This window comes from Sprattus sprattus, assembly GCF_963457725.1.
Source record: "Sprattus sprattus genome assembly, chromosome: 10".
NCBI classification, from domain to species: Eukaryota; Metazoa; Chordata; class Actinopteri; order Clupeiformes; family Clupeidae; genus Sprattus; species Sprattus sprattus.
The window spans coordinates 28,250,980-28,267,503 of NC_137908.1; the positions used below are offsets into that span (position 1 = coordinate 28,250,980).

At 50.4% G+C, this 16,524-nt stretch overlaps 2 protein-coding genes across 2 annotated transcripts in view; one reads left to right on the forward strand and one right to left on the reverse strand.

The window, feature by feature from the left end:
• Positions 1–1,223, forward strand: part of slc25a26 (solute carrier family 25 member 26) — a 56,295-nt gene extending 55,072 nt beyond the window's left edge. Inside the window, exon 10 of the mRNA XM_080845794.1 lies at positions 764–1,223. Coding sequence (XP_080701920.1) covers positions 764–863 — 100 coding nt within the window. The 3' untranslated portion in view covers positions 864–1,223. The remainder of the gene's footprint in view (positions 1–763) is intronic.
• Positions 1,224–2,826: 1,603 nt separating this feature from the next.
• The window catches only part of lrig1 (leucine-rich repeats and immunoglobulin-like domains 1), a 39,919-nt gene continuing 26,221 nt past the window's right edge, over positions 2,827–16,524 (reverse strand). Inside the window, 10 exon segments of the mRNA XM_080846536.1 lie at positions 2,827–4,634; positions 4,980–5,243; positions 5,485–5,616; positions 5,704–6,147; positions 7,316–7,597; positions 9,279–9,659; positions 9,909–10,072; positions 10,381–10,452; positions 10,960–11,031; positions 13,979–14,059. Of these exon segments, the coding sequence (XP_080702662.1) occupies positions 4,450–4,634; positions 4,980–5,243; positions 5,485–5,616; positions 5,704–6,147; positions 7,316–7,597; positions 9,279–9,659; positions 9,909–10,072; positions 10,381–10,452; positions 10,960–11,031; positions 13,979–14,059 (2,077 nt within the window). The 3' untranslated portion in view covers positions 2,827–4,449.

Consider the following 16,524-nt stretch of genomic DNA (forward strand, 5'->3'; position numbering starts at 1 on the left):
CAGGCATGTGGGTGTTACTGTACCGGCCCGCTCGGAGGAACACTGGACATTGCCTAATTCACCCAGCTGAGGGAGAATGTGAGAGGGGGCGGCGGTGGTGGTGGGTAGGGGAGTTGGAACGGGATTTGGAGCCGGAGGGGGGGAGGGGGGGGTGTCGGTGGATGTTTGAGGGACGTGTGTGGATGTCATCTGGCCATCAGTCATGCTGAGGGGCCCCTGGGGCCCGGCTTTAATACCAAAAACAGCTGCGTGGAAAAGGGCCTTGGGAGAGCACATCGCTTTCGGGGGCCTGTCCCACAAAACCCCCCTCTGCCGTCAGCACGGCCCCAGCGGACCGCATTCCTGCAGAAACGCTCCGCTCCACACGCTGACCAGGCACACGGCCATCCGCTAGCGAATACAGGAACCAAACACACTGCTTTTCAAAACATGTCACACCTCTGTCTGTATAGGGCTTTCAAATGATTTACCAACTTGAAACTGCCTTTGTTTCTTTCTCTCTCTCTCTCTCCCTCCCTCCCTCCCTCCCTCCCTCCCTCCCTCCCTCCCTCTCTCTCTCTCCCTCTCTCTCTCTCTCTCCCTCTCTCTCTCTGTCTCTCTCTCTGTCTCTCTCTGTCTTTCTCTGTCTCTGTCTCTCTCTCTCTTTCTCTTTCTCTGTCTCTCGCTCTCTCTTTACACTCCACATATTTGACCCCTCACTGTGGGCATTGCTGTGGGTATGTTGCTCTGACTCCTGCCTCCTGTGTGTCTGTGTCTCTTCCAGGCTCTTTGCAGGAAGTATTCCCAGGATGACCGCCATCAGCCTGGGCGGCTTCATCTTCCTGGGGGCGTATGAGAAGGTGCGACGCACCATGCTTTCATGACCAGCCCTGGGGAGGATCACAGTTGAGCCTTCAACTCTTGATCCCCCCCCCCCCCCCCCGACCCCCCACCAATGAGGCCCCAGTTTGAGCTGGTCAGTGGTTTGGGGGAAGTGCTGGGGTGCGGGGGGGGGGATAGATGGACACCTGGTGCTTGGAGAGGCAGGCCCCCTATCGTATTACCTAGCGCAATGCATTCTTGGTCATCAGTGCAAAGCATATTGGGTTTAACTGTTTGAATTCCAGGTATTTAACCACACAGATCATTTTCAAACAGATACCTCCAATGACAATGCCATGAAAAGTATTCTGTTTTGTGTGCATGGTTCAAGATTATGCATTAAAATCATGTTTTTGTTTTGATTGATTGTTTGTTTGTTTGTTTGTTTGTTTGTTTGCTGTTAAGTGTTAATTAGACTCAGTTGTATAGTTGAGTGCAGTATGTGAAAGTTTCAGTATACTTGTGGTTTTAGCATTGCTAGTATGTCAGGGCTAAGGAAAAAAAATGTCATTAGCAATTCCGGTGTTTGATGAGTACAACCATATATACAGAGCACAGATATGACCCTGCACACAAAACAAACTTGCTTATATAGAAAACCCTAATTAAACATATATATATATATATTTATATATACAGTATATAAAATGGACCATCTGCTTACAAGATCTTGCACTCTGCAGAGTCAGACGGGAACCCAAAAGCACTGGCCTAGTGAATTGTACAAGACAAACTAAACAGTTTGAAGGCTAACTCTCTAAATGAGGAGGGAAATGCATGCTGGGAGTTGGGCATACGGACATGACTGGCTTCCTGAAGGTTGCAGTGACTCCAGCACAACCCTTATTCCCTTTTGGGGACCTCAGCCTCAGAGTCTCAATGGGTGGCATTCACACACACACACACACACACACACACACACACACACACACACACACGTGCACACATATATATTGCCTGTATAGTCTGGTACCTCTACGTTTTCCTTCTTAATATTCTTCTTGATTTTTTTCAAATCTTTTACTTGCTTTATGTACTCATGTACTACATGTAAAACATACAATTATAATGGATACACGTTGACATATACAGCTATCACCTGGGTCAAAGCATTACTCAACAAGTGCTACTTGTTCAAATCCTTTCAAACAGAGATGTTAGCTGAGGTAGATTTCTCAAACATGGGGATGAAGTTGCCCCGAATTGAAGAAGCTTAAACTTTAGAAATCACTCAATAACACTGCTCCACAAAATGACACCTTGACATTATGGCCATGAAGAATGAATCAAGGCAGGTCACATGACCAAGGGTGGATAGAAAAACTAGACAGTATCAGACCATTTTGGTATTTTGAAGTGTTTGACTGGATCTAACTGCTGTGTAAAAGGTGGAGTGTCTCATTTTATGTACGTGGTGTGCATGTAACTCAAGGTGATCCGGAGGAGAAACACACCAAGCACAACCCATATAAGGGCCGAAGACTCCACAGGCCTTGGCCAGGTGTGTGTGTTTGTCAGTTGGCCTGTCACCATCTCTCTGTGTGGGAACAATGGCCTGTCATCAGCATGCAGGAATCCTGTACAGCGACTTGAGTTCCACCTCACACACGGTAGCCCACAGAGCTCAAAGAGCATTTAAGGGAGGTGTGTGAAGGTCTTGAGCTGTATGCATTCACATCCGTTTATCCCATACATTTGTGTTGTATGCAAATACAATGACAATAAAGGCTTTCAATCGTTTCTGCCAACACTTCATGCACCACTGTGAGTAAAAATGTAGTTCAGTATCATCTATGAACCGTATTTGCAGACACACTTTGTGGATTTGTGTTGGCCATTGAATAAATACAGACAGAGTATAAATTCATTAGACTAGCAACATCTCTCAAACAGCAAGAAACAAAGTCATAGTGTAAAATAGCAAAATGTGACTTTAATAGACACTTGCCTGTTAGACACTTCAACGTCTTAGCTTTGTCAATGTACAACAGTTTGAGTGTTCATTTAAATAAATTAATCTGAGCACATAAAAGCCCACAATCCCAATAATGTCCGTTCAAACAAACACAGGCTGTTCAGCTGTACTTGGTTTGGTAGAAAAAAAATCTTTCAAATAACGCTGAGCTTTTCACAGAATGGAGTTGAGCACTTTGCTGGCCGTTCCTCGTCGACGCGGGTGTGGATGTGGATCATGTCAAATCTGAACAGACTTTGATGTAGTGTTGCAACGAGGTGTTAAGAAAGCTGGAGTAAGGTTTAGAGTTTACTGGCCATTGCCTGTGTGTGTGTGTGTGTGTGTGTGTGTGAGAGAGAGAGACATGGGGTGCTGTTAAGAGACCCCCAGACAGCAGGTTATGCAGCCCTTTTCAGGAAGCCTCCTTTCAAGTGAGTCCAGAGGTCGACGTTATCCCTTTTGTAGTTTGGCAACATTAGGCTTCTGCAAGAACTAGGCGTCTGTTACGATCAAATAAAAACAAAAACTACTGTTGTTTTTGGAGAAGGTCCACATTCATGTCAGATTCCAGAAGACAAGAAAACCAAAAACAATGCAAACCTATTGAAGCACCACAGGTATCGGGTGAAGAAAAAGCAGCTCGGTGATGTGGTAAGGTCCTTAGTCAATGGGAGAGAGTCTTGGGTGTTTTTTTTATTTGTTTGTTTGTTTTGTTTGATTTAGAGAGACAAAATGTCATCACTGTGATATGTGCCTTGGCAAAGCTGTTAGGAATCCATACATTCCTATGAGAATACAATCAAAATCTGCACGTAAAAAAAAAAAAAAATGTCCTGTATATAAATCATATGGCAAAGTGCTTAATCACATTATATAAAGCCAACCTGTGTCTCCTCTTCAGTGTCAAATAAATCACACCAAAACTCTTTTCCTTCCCATAGCCAGACCTACATGACTTAAGGCCATAGACCGACAACATGTCAGGTCCAAGGTTTCACTGCAATACACTGGATGTGTGATATGGTATGAAAAGCACAAAATGTACTGATGTACACTCTGCTCATGCATTATTAAGGCACCACAGTTAACCGTGAGAAAATAAGACAGCTGGAAAGGCTTGTTAACAAGGGGAAAAAAATAACATCACTCAGTTCTTATCATGCACAGAATAAATCCAAATACTCTTTGTAAAAGTTAGATATAATATATAATATATATTTATACGAAACCTCTTATGTACAGTCCATTGTCCAATGTTATAGCACTCTCTTATACTGTACAGTATTCCCTACATTTGCATGCTTCAAATGCAAGTGACTTTTGTCTTTTTCATAAATGGAAGCTCCCTTGGGAAGATTTAAGACTATGTACAGCTAAAACGCTCATGTGGGACACAGCCCCCACAAGCAAGCTTCACCTTTAAACCGTGAAACACCCTCTTCCCTCATCATCCTCCTCCTCCTCCTCCTCCTCTTCCTCTTAGTTTAGTGAAACTGGGCGAGCTCTGCCTCCTCCTTTTCCTCCTGGCTGAGGTAGCGGCTCTCAGTGCAAAACAAAAACGACAAAAAAGGTGACGGCAGCGTCAAGAGTCCAAAATGTCTTCTCTTTTGTGGGGTGAAAGGAGGAGGGGGATGCTAGTCGCTGCCTGGCCTGAGAGAGGGGCTCTCGCTCTGGAGGGCTCTGGGAGTGTGTCCGTTGGACAGCAGAGTCTGGGTGACCTCCGAGCCACGCTCAATGTCCACTGAGGTCAGGGGGGACAGCTTGACCGGCCTGTGGAAGCTGTCGTCCCCCAACATCCCCATCCTGGTGATGGCAGGATCTGGGTAGGGAAAAGGAGGTGAGAGGTTGATGCCATGTCAGCATTAAAAAACAAAAAAACACATTGCGCGCACGCACACACACACACACACACACACACACACACACACACACACACACACACACACACCTTTGGGCTATGCAAGGGCTTGTGGATTGAAACTGCATTCCTGCAGTGAGCCAACTCAAACCATTCCATTGGCCAAGGGCGAGACACAACCTGCCTTTCCTCAGGTGCTGATGACATGAGCAGCAGCATTAGCTGTAATTTATGAGCACAGTAGGTGGATACGTGTGTGTGTGTGTGTGTGTGTGTGTAAATTCGATGGTGTCCTGGTTGACGCACCTTTACTTTCTCCAAGCTTCTTGGGCGAGGCTACCCTGTCGTGGTTGCTGGGGAAAGGTGGAAGGTCCCGTCGGACCCCGTTGGGGGTGCCGTTGCAGTGGGGGGTTGTGGTGGCATGGGGGGGCGTCGGGTTGCCCACGGGGACGCTGATGTACCCCGAGTGGTGGTGGGTCTGCTGGTACTCCAGGCCACTGCTCTGCAAGAGGTAGTCTGGGGGCTTGGAGTAGTTCTCCATGCAGTCGGAGCACACGGGGTGGTCAAAGCCTACAGGGAGGAGGAGGAGGAGAAGGAATAGGAGGAGGAGGAGGAGAAGAAGGAGGAGGAGGAGAGACAAAGAGAAAAAAGCTGTTTATTTCCATGCTCATGGGGGGTTCATATCAGTGTACTAATAAGCTGCTGCCATACAGATGTGTCTAGTGTGTGACTCCTGAAAGTGGGACAGGTGGAGGAGATTAGAGCACCATGGTATACACAGTAAGAGTTTGACAGAGGCATGCCATCTCACCGTTACTGTCTATGTGACCGTTGGGCTGGGGGCTACCACTACTGTCCACCTGGATGGACCCGTCTTGCCTCTCCGACAGTGTCCCCTGGGAGGACAGGTAGCTGGGGACGTCAGGAGGGACGATGGTCTCGTCTGAGAGAATGAGAATGATTTAATCCCACTGGTCTGAGATCAGTAGATCCACCCTGACCGCCCCCCTAAACCTGACGGAGCACAGACCTGTGTTGGTGACGCTGCACTCCTCGCTCCTCTTCCTCGTCTGGTAGATGATGCACACCCACACCAGCGAGGTGGCCACCACGCTCGTCACCACAGCGATGACGATGATTCCGGCGGCGATGGTTCCCGTGGCGGGGCCCTGTGGGGCGGCGCAGGGGCCCGAGGCCTGCTGCCGCACGTTGAGCTGGCAGTGGGCGCGCTCCGTGCCCAGCGGGTTGGACATGAGGCAGGTGTAGCGGCCGGCGTCCTCGGGCACCGCCTGCCGGATGACCAGCAGCTGGTTGCCGGGCGTGAAGTGGTGGCGCTCGCCCGGGCGCAGAGGCTCGTCGCCACGGAGCCAGGTGATGCGGGGGGGCGGGCTGCCTAGGGCCTTGCACTGCAGGGCAACCGTGTCACCCACCACCACACTGCGGTCCTCCATAGCCTGACCCAGGTGAGGAGTCTCTGCAGGAGAGGGATGGAGAGAGAGAGAGTGAAAGAGAGAGAAAAGAGAGAGAGAGAGAGAGAGAGAGAGAGACAGGGGTCAGGATCAAGACAGGAACAACTCCAGCACAGACCAGAGGAGCAGTGAAGAAGCTGTGGTTTTCAAACTCATTGGTGTACGTCTAGAAGCACAAAACATGGCGCACTACCAGCAGCCCTAGACCACTGCTTCTCTAGTCATGTTCCAACCGCCAAAACGCCACCTCCACCATCTAATAATATTAAGAGAGAGAGAGAGAGAGAGAACGGGAGGAAGAGGGAGAGATAACGAGAGCCCTAAACCACTGCTCCTCTAGTCATGTTCGCAGTGCCCAACCTCCACCTCCACCATTTAATAATACCTCCACTCCTCTCATTAGCTCAGCACCAACAACCAAACCTCTATGAAGAACAGAGAAAGCCCACTATTTAAGCTAGCACAGGAAACTAGTCCTGTGTGTGTGTGTGTGTATGTGTGTTTCTCCGCCTTCCTCTCCGCTTCCTCCTACACACACACACACACACACACACACACAAACAAATACTCCTCTGTGAGCCCACCAACCTCTGCCCCCATGTGACCTGCCCTGCGACCTCTGCCCTTTGACCTGTGAAGCAGAAGGCCACAGCTGTGGAGAGCCACGCCATATACCTAAGAGGTTAGCCAAACCCCCACATCTTGGAGAGGGCAGCGCAAACATCACTGCTCTCCTCACAGAGGAGCAGCCCCACTGATGCATCATGGGAAGGGAAAGGAAGGGAAGCATGGGATCATCTAACCAAGAGGGGGGGGGGGGGGGGGGGGAGCTGCTGGAGTGGCAGAGATGACTGCACAGTGAGTGACCACAAGGACAGCCTTAGCATTAGCATTAGCACTAGCAGTGAGCCCAATGAGGGATGATGGGTTGTACAGTGCAAGAACCAGTCAGGTTAGAATAGCACTGGGGTCAAGGGTCAAGGGTTCAAGGCTCAGGTATTTAGCAGACGCTCTTATCAAAACCGAGTTACCGACAGCCTGCAGTGGAATCGAACCTAGGTCAGCCGCTTGCAAAGTGAACCACTACACCCCCACACTGACCAGGGCTGGAGAGACTTGAGGGTGTGTGCACCCCAGGGCAGATGGGGCAGACTGCAAGAGTGGTGTCCTTACCCAGCACGGAGAGGGTGGCGTTGGCCGAGGCGGTGCCAGCAGAGTTGCGGGCGGTGCAGCTGTAGACGCCAGCGTCTTCGGGCTTGACGTCGGTGATGAAGAAGACGTCGTCGTCAGGCATCACGTGCATGCGGCGCTCGCGGGCGGCCGGGAAGTCGGTGCCGCCGTCCTTCTGCCAGGCCATTTGAGGGGCCGGGTGGCCCTCCGCCGCGCATTCCAACCGCGCCGTGGCACCGACGCGCACCGTCAGGTCCCGCGGAGTCTTGGCAAACGAGGGCAACACTGAAGGAGAGATGGAAAGAAGAAAAAAGACGATGAGAGATTTAAAGAGCGTGAGAAGAGAAACAAAGAGAAGCGTTGTTCTTAAGAGGGACACAAGGCACATCTGATCGTGACATACTCCGACTAGCCCAGGTCTCTGCCTTCACAGTTAAACACACTCACAGATGCCGTATTCAGCGTTTGAAGGCCCAGCCTAACTCAATTACACTAGAGGAAATGGGCCTGATTTGGGGGACATGAAGCATGAAGCCAACCCAAATAAAACAAAGTCAAATAAAAGAATAATAAAATAAATAAATACACATAATGCCTGCAGGCCAACCGCATCTGTCGGACAAAACCAACAGGACGTGTAATTCAGGGGCTCGGTTGGGGGTGGGGGGGGGGGGGGGGTTAATGCGGAGAAATCAATTTGTTCCAAATTCCAGCTAAAGGACAGAGATCAGATTGTGGAAGGGGGTAGGGTGGGGGGGGGGGGGAGACATGGTCACTCATGCATTCCACCCTCCAGCTGAAACACTTAAGCTCCAGAACCCCCCCCCCCCCTCCTTCCCCCTCCCTTCCGTCCTGTAGAAATATGAACTCCATAGCACCCCATGTCATTATTCTTCAGATGGGCATGCAATTCTACAATAATCAACATTTTATAGCCAATTGAGCCATATGCTACATTCGCACTTACTACTGCCTTTTACTGTTTACGAGAAAGTATTACAATGATGGATAGCAAAGCCACCACAACACGACAGCCAGTATCAGTCAGTATGAATGACTGCATAGATAATACTGGTTACTAACTAACACTGCTGTGACTTAGCCTGGATACCAGCCCGAAACCCCGCCCACAACATTTTTGGTCTAGGAGATATGGTCTGGCTCTGTGCAAATTGGGGAGCGTTTTAAGAAGTCAGGATTCTGTCGGACCAATCAAATTGTCAGGGCGGGCTTTATATGATGATGGACAGATGACCAACCAACGCTTGAGTTGATTAGATAGATAGATCAGAAATCGTACCAAGATGGCGGCGGCTCGGGAGCTTAGTGGGACATATTTTATGTGATTTAAGCTATCTACACGACTTTTTTATGTCTACATTGACTCGGTTAGTTGTGTATGTGCAACACGAATGTTGCCGAGGATTGTAGGTCCTAACTGAAGCGCTCTAGACCATTATTGATAGGTTATTGCTAACGCTTCAACAAAAAATCCATTGAAACACATAGTAGCTAGCTAGCCTTGCTGCTAATAAGTTCGTGAGCAGGCATATCTGACAGATATTGACAGTGCATTAATTTTGAAAGAGGAATAGAGAAAAGCGATCAAGGCATTTGTCGATCGAAAATATGTTTTTGCCGTCCTTCCTAAAAAGGAAAAAGTTTTAATGTATCAGATGGTCATACTATGTTGCTCTGATTGGCTGTAGGTATCCAATTGAGCGAAGAGGCATTTTTTCCCCTGGTTCGTTGAAACACGCCAAATAATCACAGCCCAATGGGTCAGTATCAGACTCATATTCTGAGGGGAATTATGAGTATGACATCGTCAGGCTAGCTGTAACTAGATCCCCAATGAGATTTATACAAATGTGAGTTCGAAATCGAATAGTACAATAATAAGCCCAGTATGGTGTAATCTTCAGATGGAGACTTATTTTGGGTGTGTCGGCATCTCCAGCCTTACCGTTGACGGTGAGCCGGGCCTTCTGGGAGTAGGAGGAGCCGAAGTGGTTGGTGATGACGCACTGGTAGCGGCCCTCGTGGGAGAAGGCGACGCGGCGCAGGTGCAGCACGGTGGTGTACTCCATCACGTTGCTGTGGGCGGCCGCTGGGACGGGGGAGGAGGAGGAGGCGGCGGTGGCAGGGGTGCCGGCGGTGGCGTGGGCGCGCACATGGGCAAAGTTCTCCAGCTCGGCGTGGCGCAGCGGCTCCTGGTCCTTGCGCCAGGCGAAGGTCATGGGTGAGCTGCTGCTGCTGGCCGCCGTGCAGCTCAGGCGGACGTCCTGGCCCAGCACCGACACCGAGCTCGCCGGATGCACCGTGATCTGGGGCTTGGGCAGGTCATCTGCACAGGATACACACACACAGACAGACAATTAGGTATTAATCCTCAAACGGGAACATAAACCAAGATAATGGCCTGAATTAGCCTCAGTTTCAATCAGGAACCTATTTTATTACAACATAGGACTAAGACTCCTTAACACTGAGGTACATAACTAATAAGAGATATTACAAGCTTTATAATGCACTTGTGATTTTCAGTGAGTAAATTCCTCTTATTCGCTCTGGGACAGCTTGGAGTGGTACTGACCGCACACAAAGCTGTCGACGGGCGCTTCGAAGATGGTGGTGCCCTTCAGGCTCTCTGGGTGGGCACAGGTGGCACTGACCCCCGCCTGCAACCCTCGGGCCACCAGCCACGCGGGTAGCCACTGCAGCTGGCAGTCGCACAGGAAGCTGTCGCTCTCGAGACGCCTGTGGAGGAAGACGAGGGAGGGGTGGAAAATTAGAGGGAGGGAGATGGGGGGGGGGGGGGGTTAGTGTTACACAGCAAGCACATCCTTGTGATGCATTTTAAGTTTTGTTACTGTGACCTGACTGTTCACTCAGAAGGAAGTTGCACATTAGGTTGTATGTATGTGATGGTGTGAGTGGGAGTGGGTACGCGTACTATATGCATGAGTGTGCTTGTATGCATTCTATATACTTGAGTGTGTATAGGTGTGTATATGACTGGCCCCTGGTATGTGACTGGTGTATATTTTTTGTTTTGAAACACTCACAGGCTCTGAAGGTTGGCCATCATACCGAAGGACTCCTGCTGGATGGAGCGGATGGTGTTCTCGCCCAGGTTCCTGTAGGGTGGACAGACAGCAGAGGACACAACAGTCAGCACGGCCTTTCCCCCTCACACACACACACACACACACACACACTATTTACAGGGGCCTTACTCTCGACAGGGTGGAAAAAAAAGCCTGCACCGTGTTACACTTTATAAGATACTCCCCAGTCTTAGTAATCAAAGGGGTTGGGGAAAAGGGGGGAGGGGGGGTTCTTCAAACATGCCGCTGCTGGAAAAGTGCCTCTGCATGAATTTCGCAGCAGAACAGGCACTCACCATATGCTGAACAACTCCTGCTCCCCCTGTACTGGGGGTGGGGGTGTGGGTGTGGGGGTGTGGGGGGAAAGGCCAGAGTTGAAGCTGGCTCTAACGAGGGCTGGGGAAGGCAGCTGGGCCCTGCTAAACTGTCTCGTCCTCTCCGCTTACAAAGACGCTATTAAATTGCTAGCAGCCCTCTCAGGCAGCCACTTTTGGCAGACGCGGCGAGGGTGGCCACAATGCATGCTGGGATACTCACAGGTGCTGCAGAGCCTTGAGGCCTGAGAAGGCTTTCTTGGCCACCGACTTGATCTTGTTTCCAAACAGAGTTCTGCAATTTCCAAACATGAAGAGAAGAGCACAGGGAGGAGAGGAGAGAGGGAGAGAAAGAGAGAGAGAGCAGACAAAAAGCAGAAATGGACAAAAAGAGAGAAATGGAAGTAGGAGTGAAAACAAGGGGAGAAAGGGGGGAGAGAGAGAGAGAGACAATTAGTTTGGCTGAATCTGATAAGAGCAGGGATTGGAGGTATTGGAAATCCGAACTGTGTAGAGATTAGGTGAGTGAAGGATCCAGGGTCCCACACACACACACACACACACACACACCCACACACACAGAACACTCTCTTCAAAGCCCACTTTTATCTTTATTAGAATTTAATAGCGATGACAGGGTGGAGCTGAGAGCCAGCGGTCCCATGAGAAGGGGGTCCCTCGCACTGGAAGACAACGCGCCTTGTAAAGTAATAAAAGTAGCCTTGTCAGGAGAGGGTTCAAACAGAGAACAAGCAGTTTGCTCCATTCTGGGGGACTAATCCGGTCTTCAAAGACCCCACCACCACCTCCTCCTCCTCCTCATCTATCCCCTTCACTTCTCTCTTCTGCTCTGCACGATCATCTCCTTCATTTCCCTTTCTTTTTCTCTCCCTCCCAGTCAGTCAGTCAGTCACACACACACACACACTCTCTCTCTCTCTCTCTCTCTCTCAATCTCTCTCTTCCCTTCATGTCTGTGCGTGAAGAGCAGAAACAGTCATCTGATTCACAGGGGTGTTCCCTGCATTGCTAAACTTCAGATCGCTCCTGAATCTGCTCCCTTACTGTCCTAAAGGGATTACAGGGGACAGATTGTTTCCGTATCTACGTCTCCCCTCTGATACCTGCACACACACACACACACACACACACACACACACACACACACACACACACACACACACACACACACACACACACACACACACACACACACACACACACAGGATAAAGCAGTCTCTCAGTCACTCAATATCAAGTGCTTCGTAGTCCACCCTTAAAAAAGTTGAATCATGCTACTGTCCATTGCGACACTTTTGACTTTAAACACTTCCATATGTCCAACAGAGTTCTCTCAGCGCTGCTACGTGACTGTATTTGGGCCTGTAAAGAGCAGCAGGGAACCACATGCTTGTGGAAGTCAGGATCAGGTGCCTGGCACGCACATCAAAGCCTGGGACCTTACGCCCTCTCTCTTCCCCTCTCTCAGCTCTGACTGGCAGGCTCGGAGGAAGTGGCTGGGCCACGGCAGAGACACGTTCCACTGAGTCAGGTACCCAGGCTGCTAGAAGTTTCCACAGACGTGCAAAGAGACTTTCTACTTTCTTATGGCAGGCTTACTCATGAATGACAGACCCCCCCCCCCTCCCCCCAAGCACACACCAAATAATGGCCTCCTCACTGTGTCAATCATTTCCCCTCTGTGTGACACACCATCATGTGGTTATGGGTGTGTGATTGACTCATGTGTGTGCAGGGGCGGGGGGGTGGCAAGATCAGTAGGAGTGGGGGTGGGACAGACCTTCACAAAGAATAGACCCATCACCTAACAACAGAGACATCACCTCTTCCCATCCTTCAGCGTGACATGCTCCGGCCATCCCCACGGCAACCCATAACCCCCTGTGAAGACCTCCACTGAGCTCAGCGTTTGATGTCACTTCACCTATTTAAGTATCTGGGCAGCTTCTCAATTGCCAAAGTCAACGATATCGACCAGATCACAGGATGACGGCGAGTCTCACATCTGCAGCTCACTTTAATGTGGGTATGAGTGAGAGTGTGTGTGCGTGTGCGTCCGTGTGTGTGTGTGTGTGTGTGTGCGCTTGTGTGCGTGTGTTGGGGTAGGAGGTCTGAAACCTGGTGGGCAGAACCTAAGGCAGAGGGGAGCTGGCAATCTGCAACTCTGCACTCTCAGTCACGCTCGCCTCGATTGGGAATAATCTGAACCATTTTACAGAGGCAGACGCACACAGACACACAGACACACAGACACACAGACACACAGACACACAGACACACAGACACACACACACACACACACACACACAAAAAGCAGGCAGCAAATCTACTTTGATGTCCGTGCCCTTTTCTCTCCCGTTCCCAGGAGTGGTTCAATGGGCTTTCCGGAGCGAGAGCTGGTTGGATTCCGGCCGGTCCGGGGCAACTCTGGACCACTTTCGCACTTTGCCACTGCCCCCCCTTCACCATCTTTCCCCCTCCACACTCCCACTCTGGACAAAAGGGTAAGGGGGGGGGGGGGGGCTCTCGGGGCGTTTGATGTGGTTGACCGACACCGCCTCCCGATTTCACACTCTCTTGGTGTTCAACCAAAGAGCTTGAGCCAGAATCCCCCCCCCCCACCCCCCCGCCCAAAAACAGCCCTGATCTCCCGACCCTGGGACAAGCCCAGAGCGTACAGGAAGTATATTCACACAAACAGGCTCAACCCACGGCAACAACACCCATCCAACTTCAGCTGAACCACCACTGCAATCACAGCACAGTCCTCCCCATCTCAGTTATAGGCCAGGCCAGGACAGAACAGAATCTAGCTGTATAGATCACCAACCACACTGGAAAACTGTGAAGTGGTCAGACACACTCGGAAAAGAAGCAGCATTGATCTATAGCTAACGAGTGTGAGGTGTGTAGCATCAGAAACCAACTTTAAATAGCAAAAGATAAACACACAACTCAAATGGGTTCAGCTCCCCACAACACTAGCTTGTTCTGGTGTGGGGCAATTCAACTTGAATGTGTCTGCAGCCGGGACAGGCGCTCCCCCATTGGCCGAGGAGCGGATTGAAAGGGAACAATGGTGCCCAGGGGACCCACACAATAGCACAGCAATGGACGGCCAAGGAGCTCAAAGGGACACGGATGGAGTGGTGAGGAGGAGGAGAAAGAAAGAAAGAAAGAAAGGGAGACAGGGGGAGGGATGGATGAAGTAAGACACTCACAGTTTGTGGAGGCCATCCAATCCAGCGAAGGCCCCATTGGTGTCTTCTATAGTGCCTGAAATGTCATTGTGGTCCAATTCCCTGTGGAGACAGAGAAGAGAGGGGAGAGGAGAGAGAGGAGTCAGGGGTGAGACGGAGAGGAGATGGCTGGAGCTGGAGCTGGATGGCCACTCTTAGGCCTTGGCAGATGAAGAAAGGTGGGGGTGGGTGGTGCAGATAGAGGTGTGTGTGTGGGGGGGGGGGGGGTTGGTATCCATAGGTTACCTCCACCCTCTTCACCCACCCTGCCTTACTCCCTGGTACCCCACTGCACCTGAGCAAAGACTCTCCACCTCACTCTCTCTTTCTCTCTCTCCCTCCCTCCCTGCCTGCCTGCCTGCCTGCCTGCCTGCCGGCCTGCCTGCCTGCCCAGCCCAGCACATTCTTTACTTTTGTGGATTAATGGGGGTGGTGTTAGGGGGATAGAGCGGAGCGGAGTGGAGGAATGCTCCTGACTGAAGACAAGTGTGAGACTGACGCACAGGCACTGAAAGGACCAGACTGGCATACTGGCCCAGTCAGCTTTCACATTCCCATTCAGAGCACTGCGAAGATCCATCATGGAGAGAGCCACTGAGATGCCAAGCGTGGGCATTGAAGAGAAAGACACAAGAACAGAGGGAGACAGAGAGAGAGCGAGAAGAAGAGAGAGAGAGAGAGAGAGGGGTTGAGAAATAGATAGATGGAGGGAAACAGTGAGCATTTGGGGCATATTCCTGGCATTGTCTGACCAGCCTGCAATAACTCCCTGCTCCAATTGAGGACGGACCAAGTTTCCACACATGACAAATGCACGTTTACTCGTTTGCTCCAGAAACTCTTGCCTTTCGCTCTTATTCAACACAAAAAAAGCTTTTATTCCATAACAACAAGGCCAAATATATATATATATAAATATATATGTTGTCTTTAATCTTGTGTTTAAAAAAAAGCTCACATATGTGCCACATTGTTTCAGCTCCAAAAGGAAACTTTCTTTTAAACACTCTTTGTTTCTTTTAAAAAGTCCGTTGGATTAGATAGCAGCCCCTCTCCTCTCCTCCACTTCTTTCCTTTTCTTTTCTTTTCACCCTTCTCCCTTCCCCCTACCCCTCCATTCCCTCGTCCAGTTCTCCCTGTTCCCCCCTTCTGTCCCTCCACAGACCGAGCCCCTGGTTGCCAATTTCCTATTCTTTCTGGCTGGCTGGGCGTGAATGGGTACTGGCTCGTTATGGTGCTGAAGCTGGAACTGGATGTTAGGGGGGTGAGGGTGGGGTGATGGTGGTGTGGGTAAAGGCAGGGAGAGAGGGGGAGAAAGAGAAAGAGAGATTTGGGATGGGTGGGGTGGGAAGTGGGGGTGACGGTGATGTGGGCGCATGCTAGCCGTTTCAGCACCTTCACACCCGCCACTCACCCGCCCCACTGCCCCGACCGGGGCGAAGCGCTCCAATTAAAGCTCCCCCCTCTTCCCTTTCAGCAGGGTGCTGCGGCAAGCGCCCTCCCCACTGATTCGATTAGAGCTGGCTCACGGCAGGCCAGCACAGAGAAGCGGGTGAAAGAGAGGAAAGAGAGGAAGAGAGAAGAGGGGGTGAAGGACAGGAAAGAAGAGAAGGGAAGGGATTACTAAAGGGGGGAGCAGGGGGAAAGGATGAGGGGGGGGGGGACAGACTGAAGAAAGTTAACATGGGAAAAAAATGGCCTGACTTGAATCAAGGGAATTTAAGACACAGAAAGGAAAAGAGAGAAAGAGAGAGAGAGAGAGAGATGGAGGAAGACAGAACAAATAAGTACAGAGGGACCGGGGGAAAAGGCTAGAAAAAAAGCCAAGGAAGAAAAGAGTGAAAGAAGAGAGAGAGCCAAACAGCACGTCACAAACTCACAAACATCAGGGCCACCACCACCCACCCCTCCAGAGAGAAACCCAGTCAAGAGAAAAGGGAAAGGTAGTGAAATGAGGAGAGAAATAAAGAGAGGGACAGAAAAAGCAGAGGAGAATGAAAGACAGAACGAACTTAAGAAATGAAGAAAATAAAGAAAAACCTAAGAACCAAAGAAAGAAAGGTTTGTATACGCTTCAACTCATCACCCCTACTGTGAGAGGCTTGCTGGAGCGACTAAAAGCCAATTCTTTTTTGCTTTGCCCCCCTCCGTCACTCTGTTCCCCTCTCTTTCCTTCTTACTCGCTCTGTTCCCTCTCTCTCTCTCTCTCTCTCTCTCTCTCTGTCGCTCTGTTCCCTCTCTCTCTCTCTCTCTCTCTCCCCTCCCTCTCCAACTCAGGAGGCGTGAGGAGAATTAACCCCCCACCCCAACCTTCTCTCCCTCTCCCTCTCCCTCTCTCTCTCTCCCTCTCTGTGTTCCCAGCATTGGGAGCACTCAGGAGAGGGGGCAGAACCCCCCACTGCTTTTCACTCTGCGCTTTAAAAGAGGCAGCTTCTCCTGGGAGGCCTTGGACAGGGGAACACATGTGCATCTCCAGTCGGTGGGAACCAAGCACCAAACAAAGACCCAAAGCAAAAGAAGACAGACAG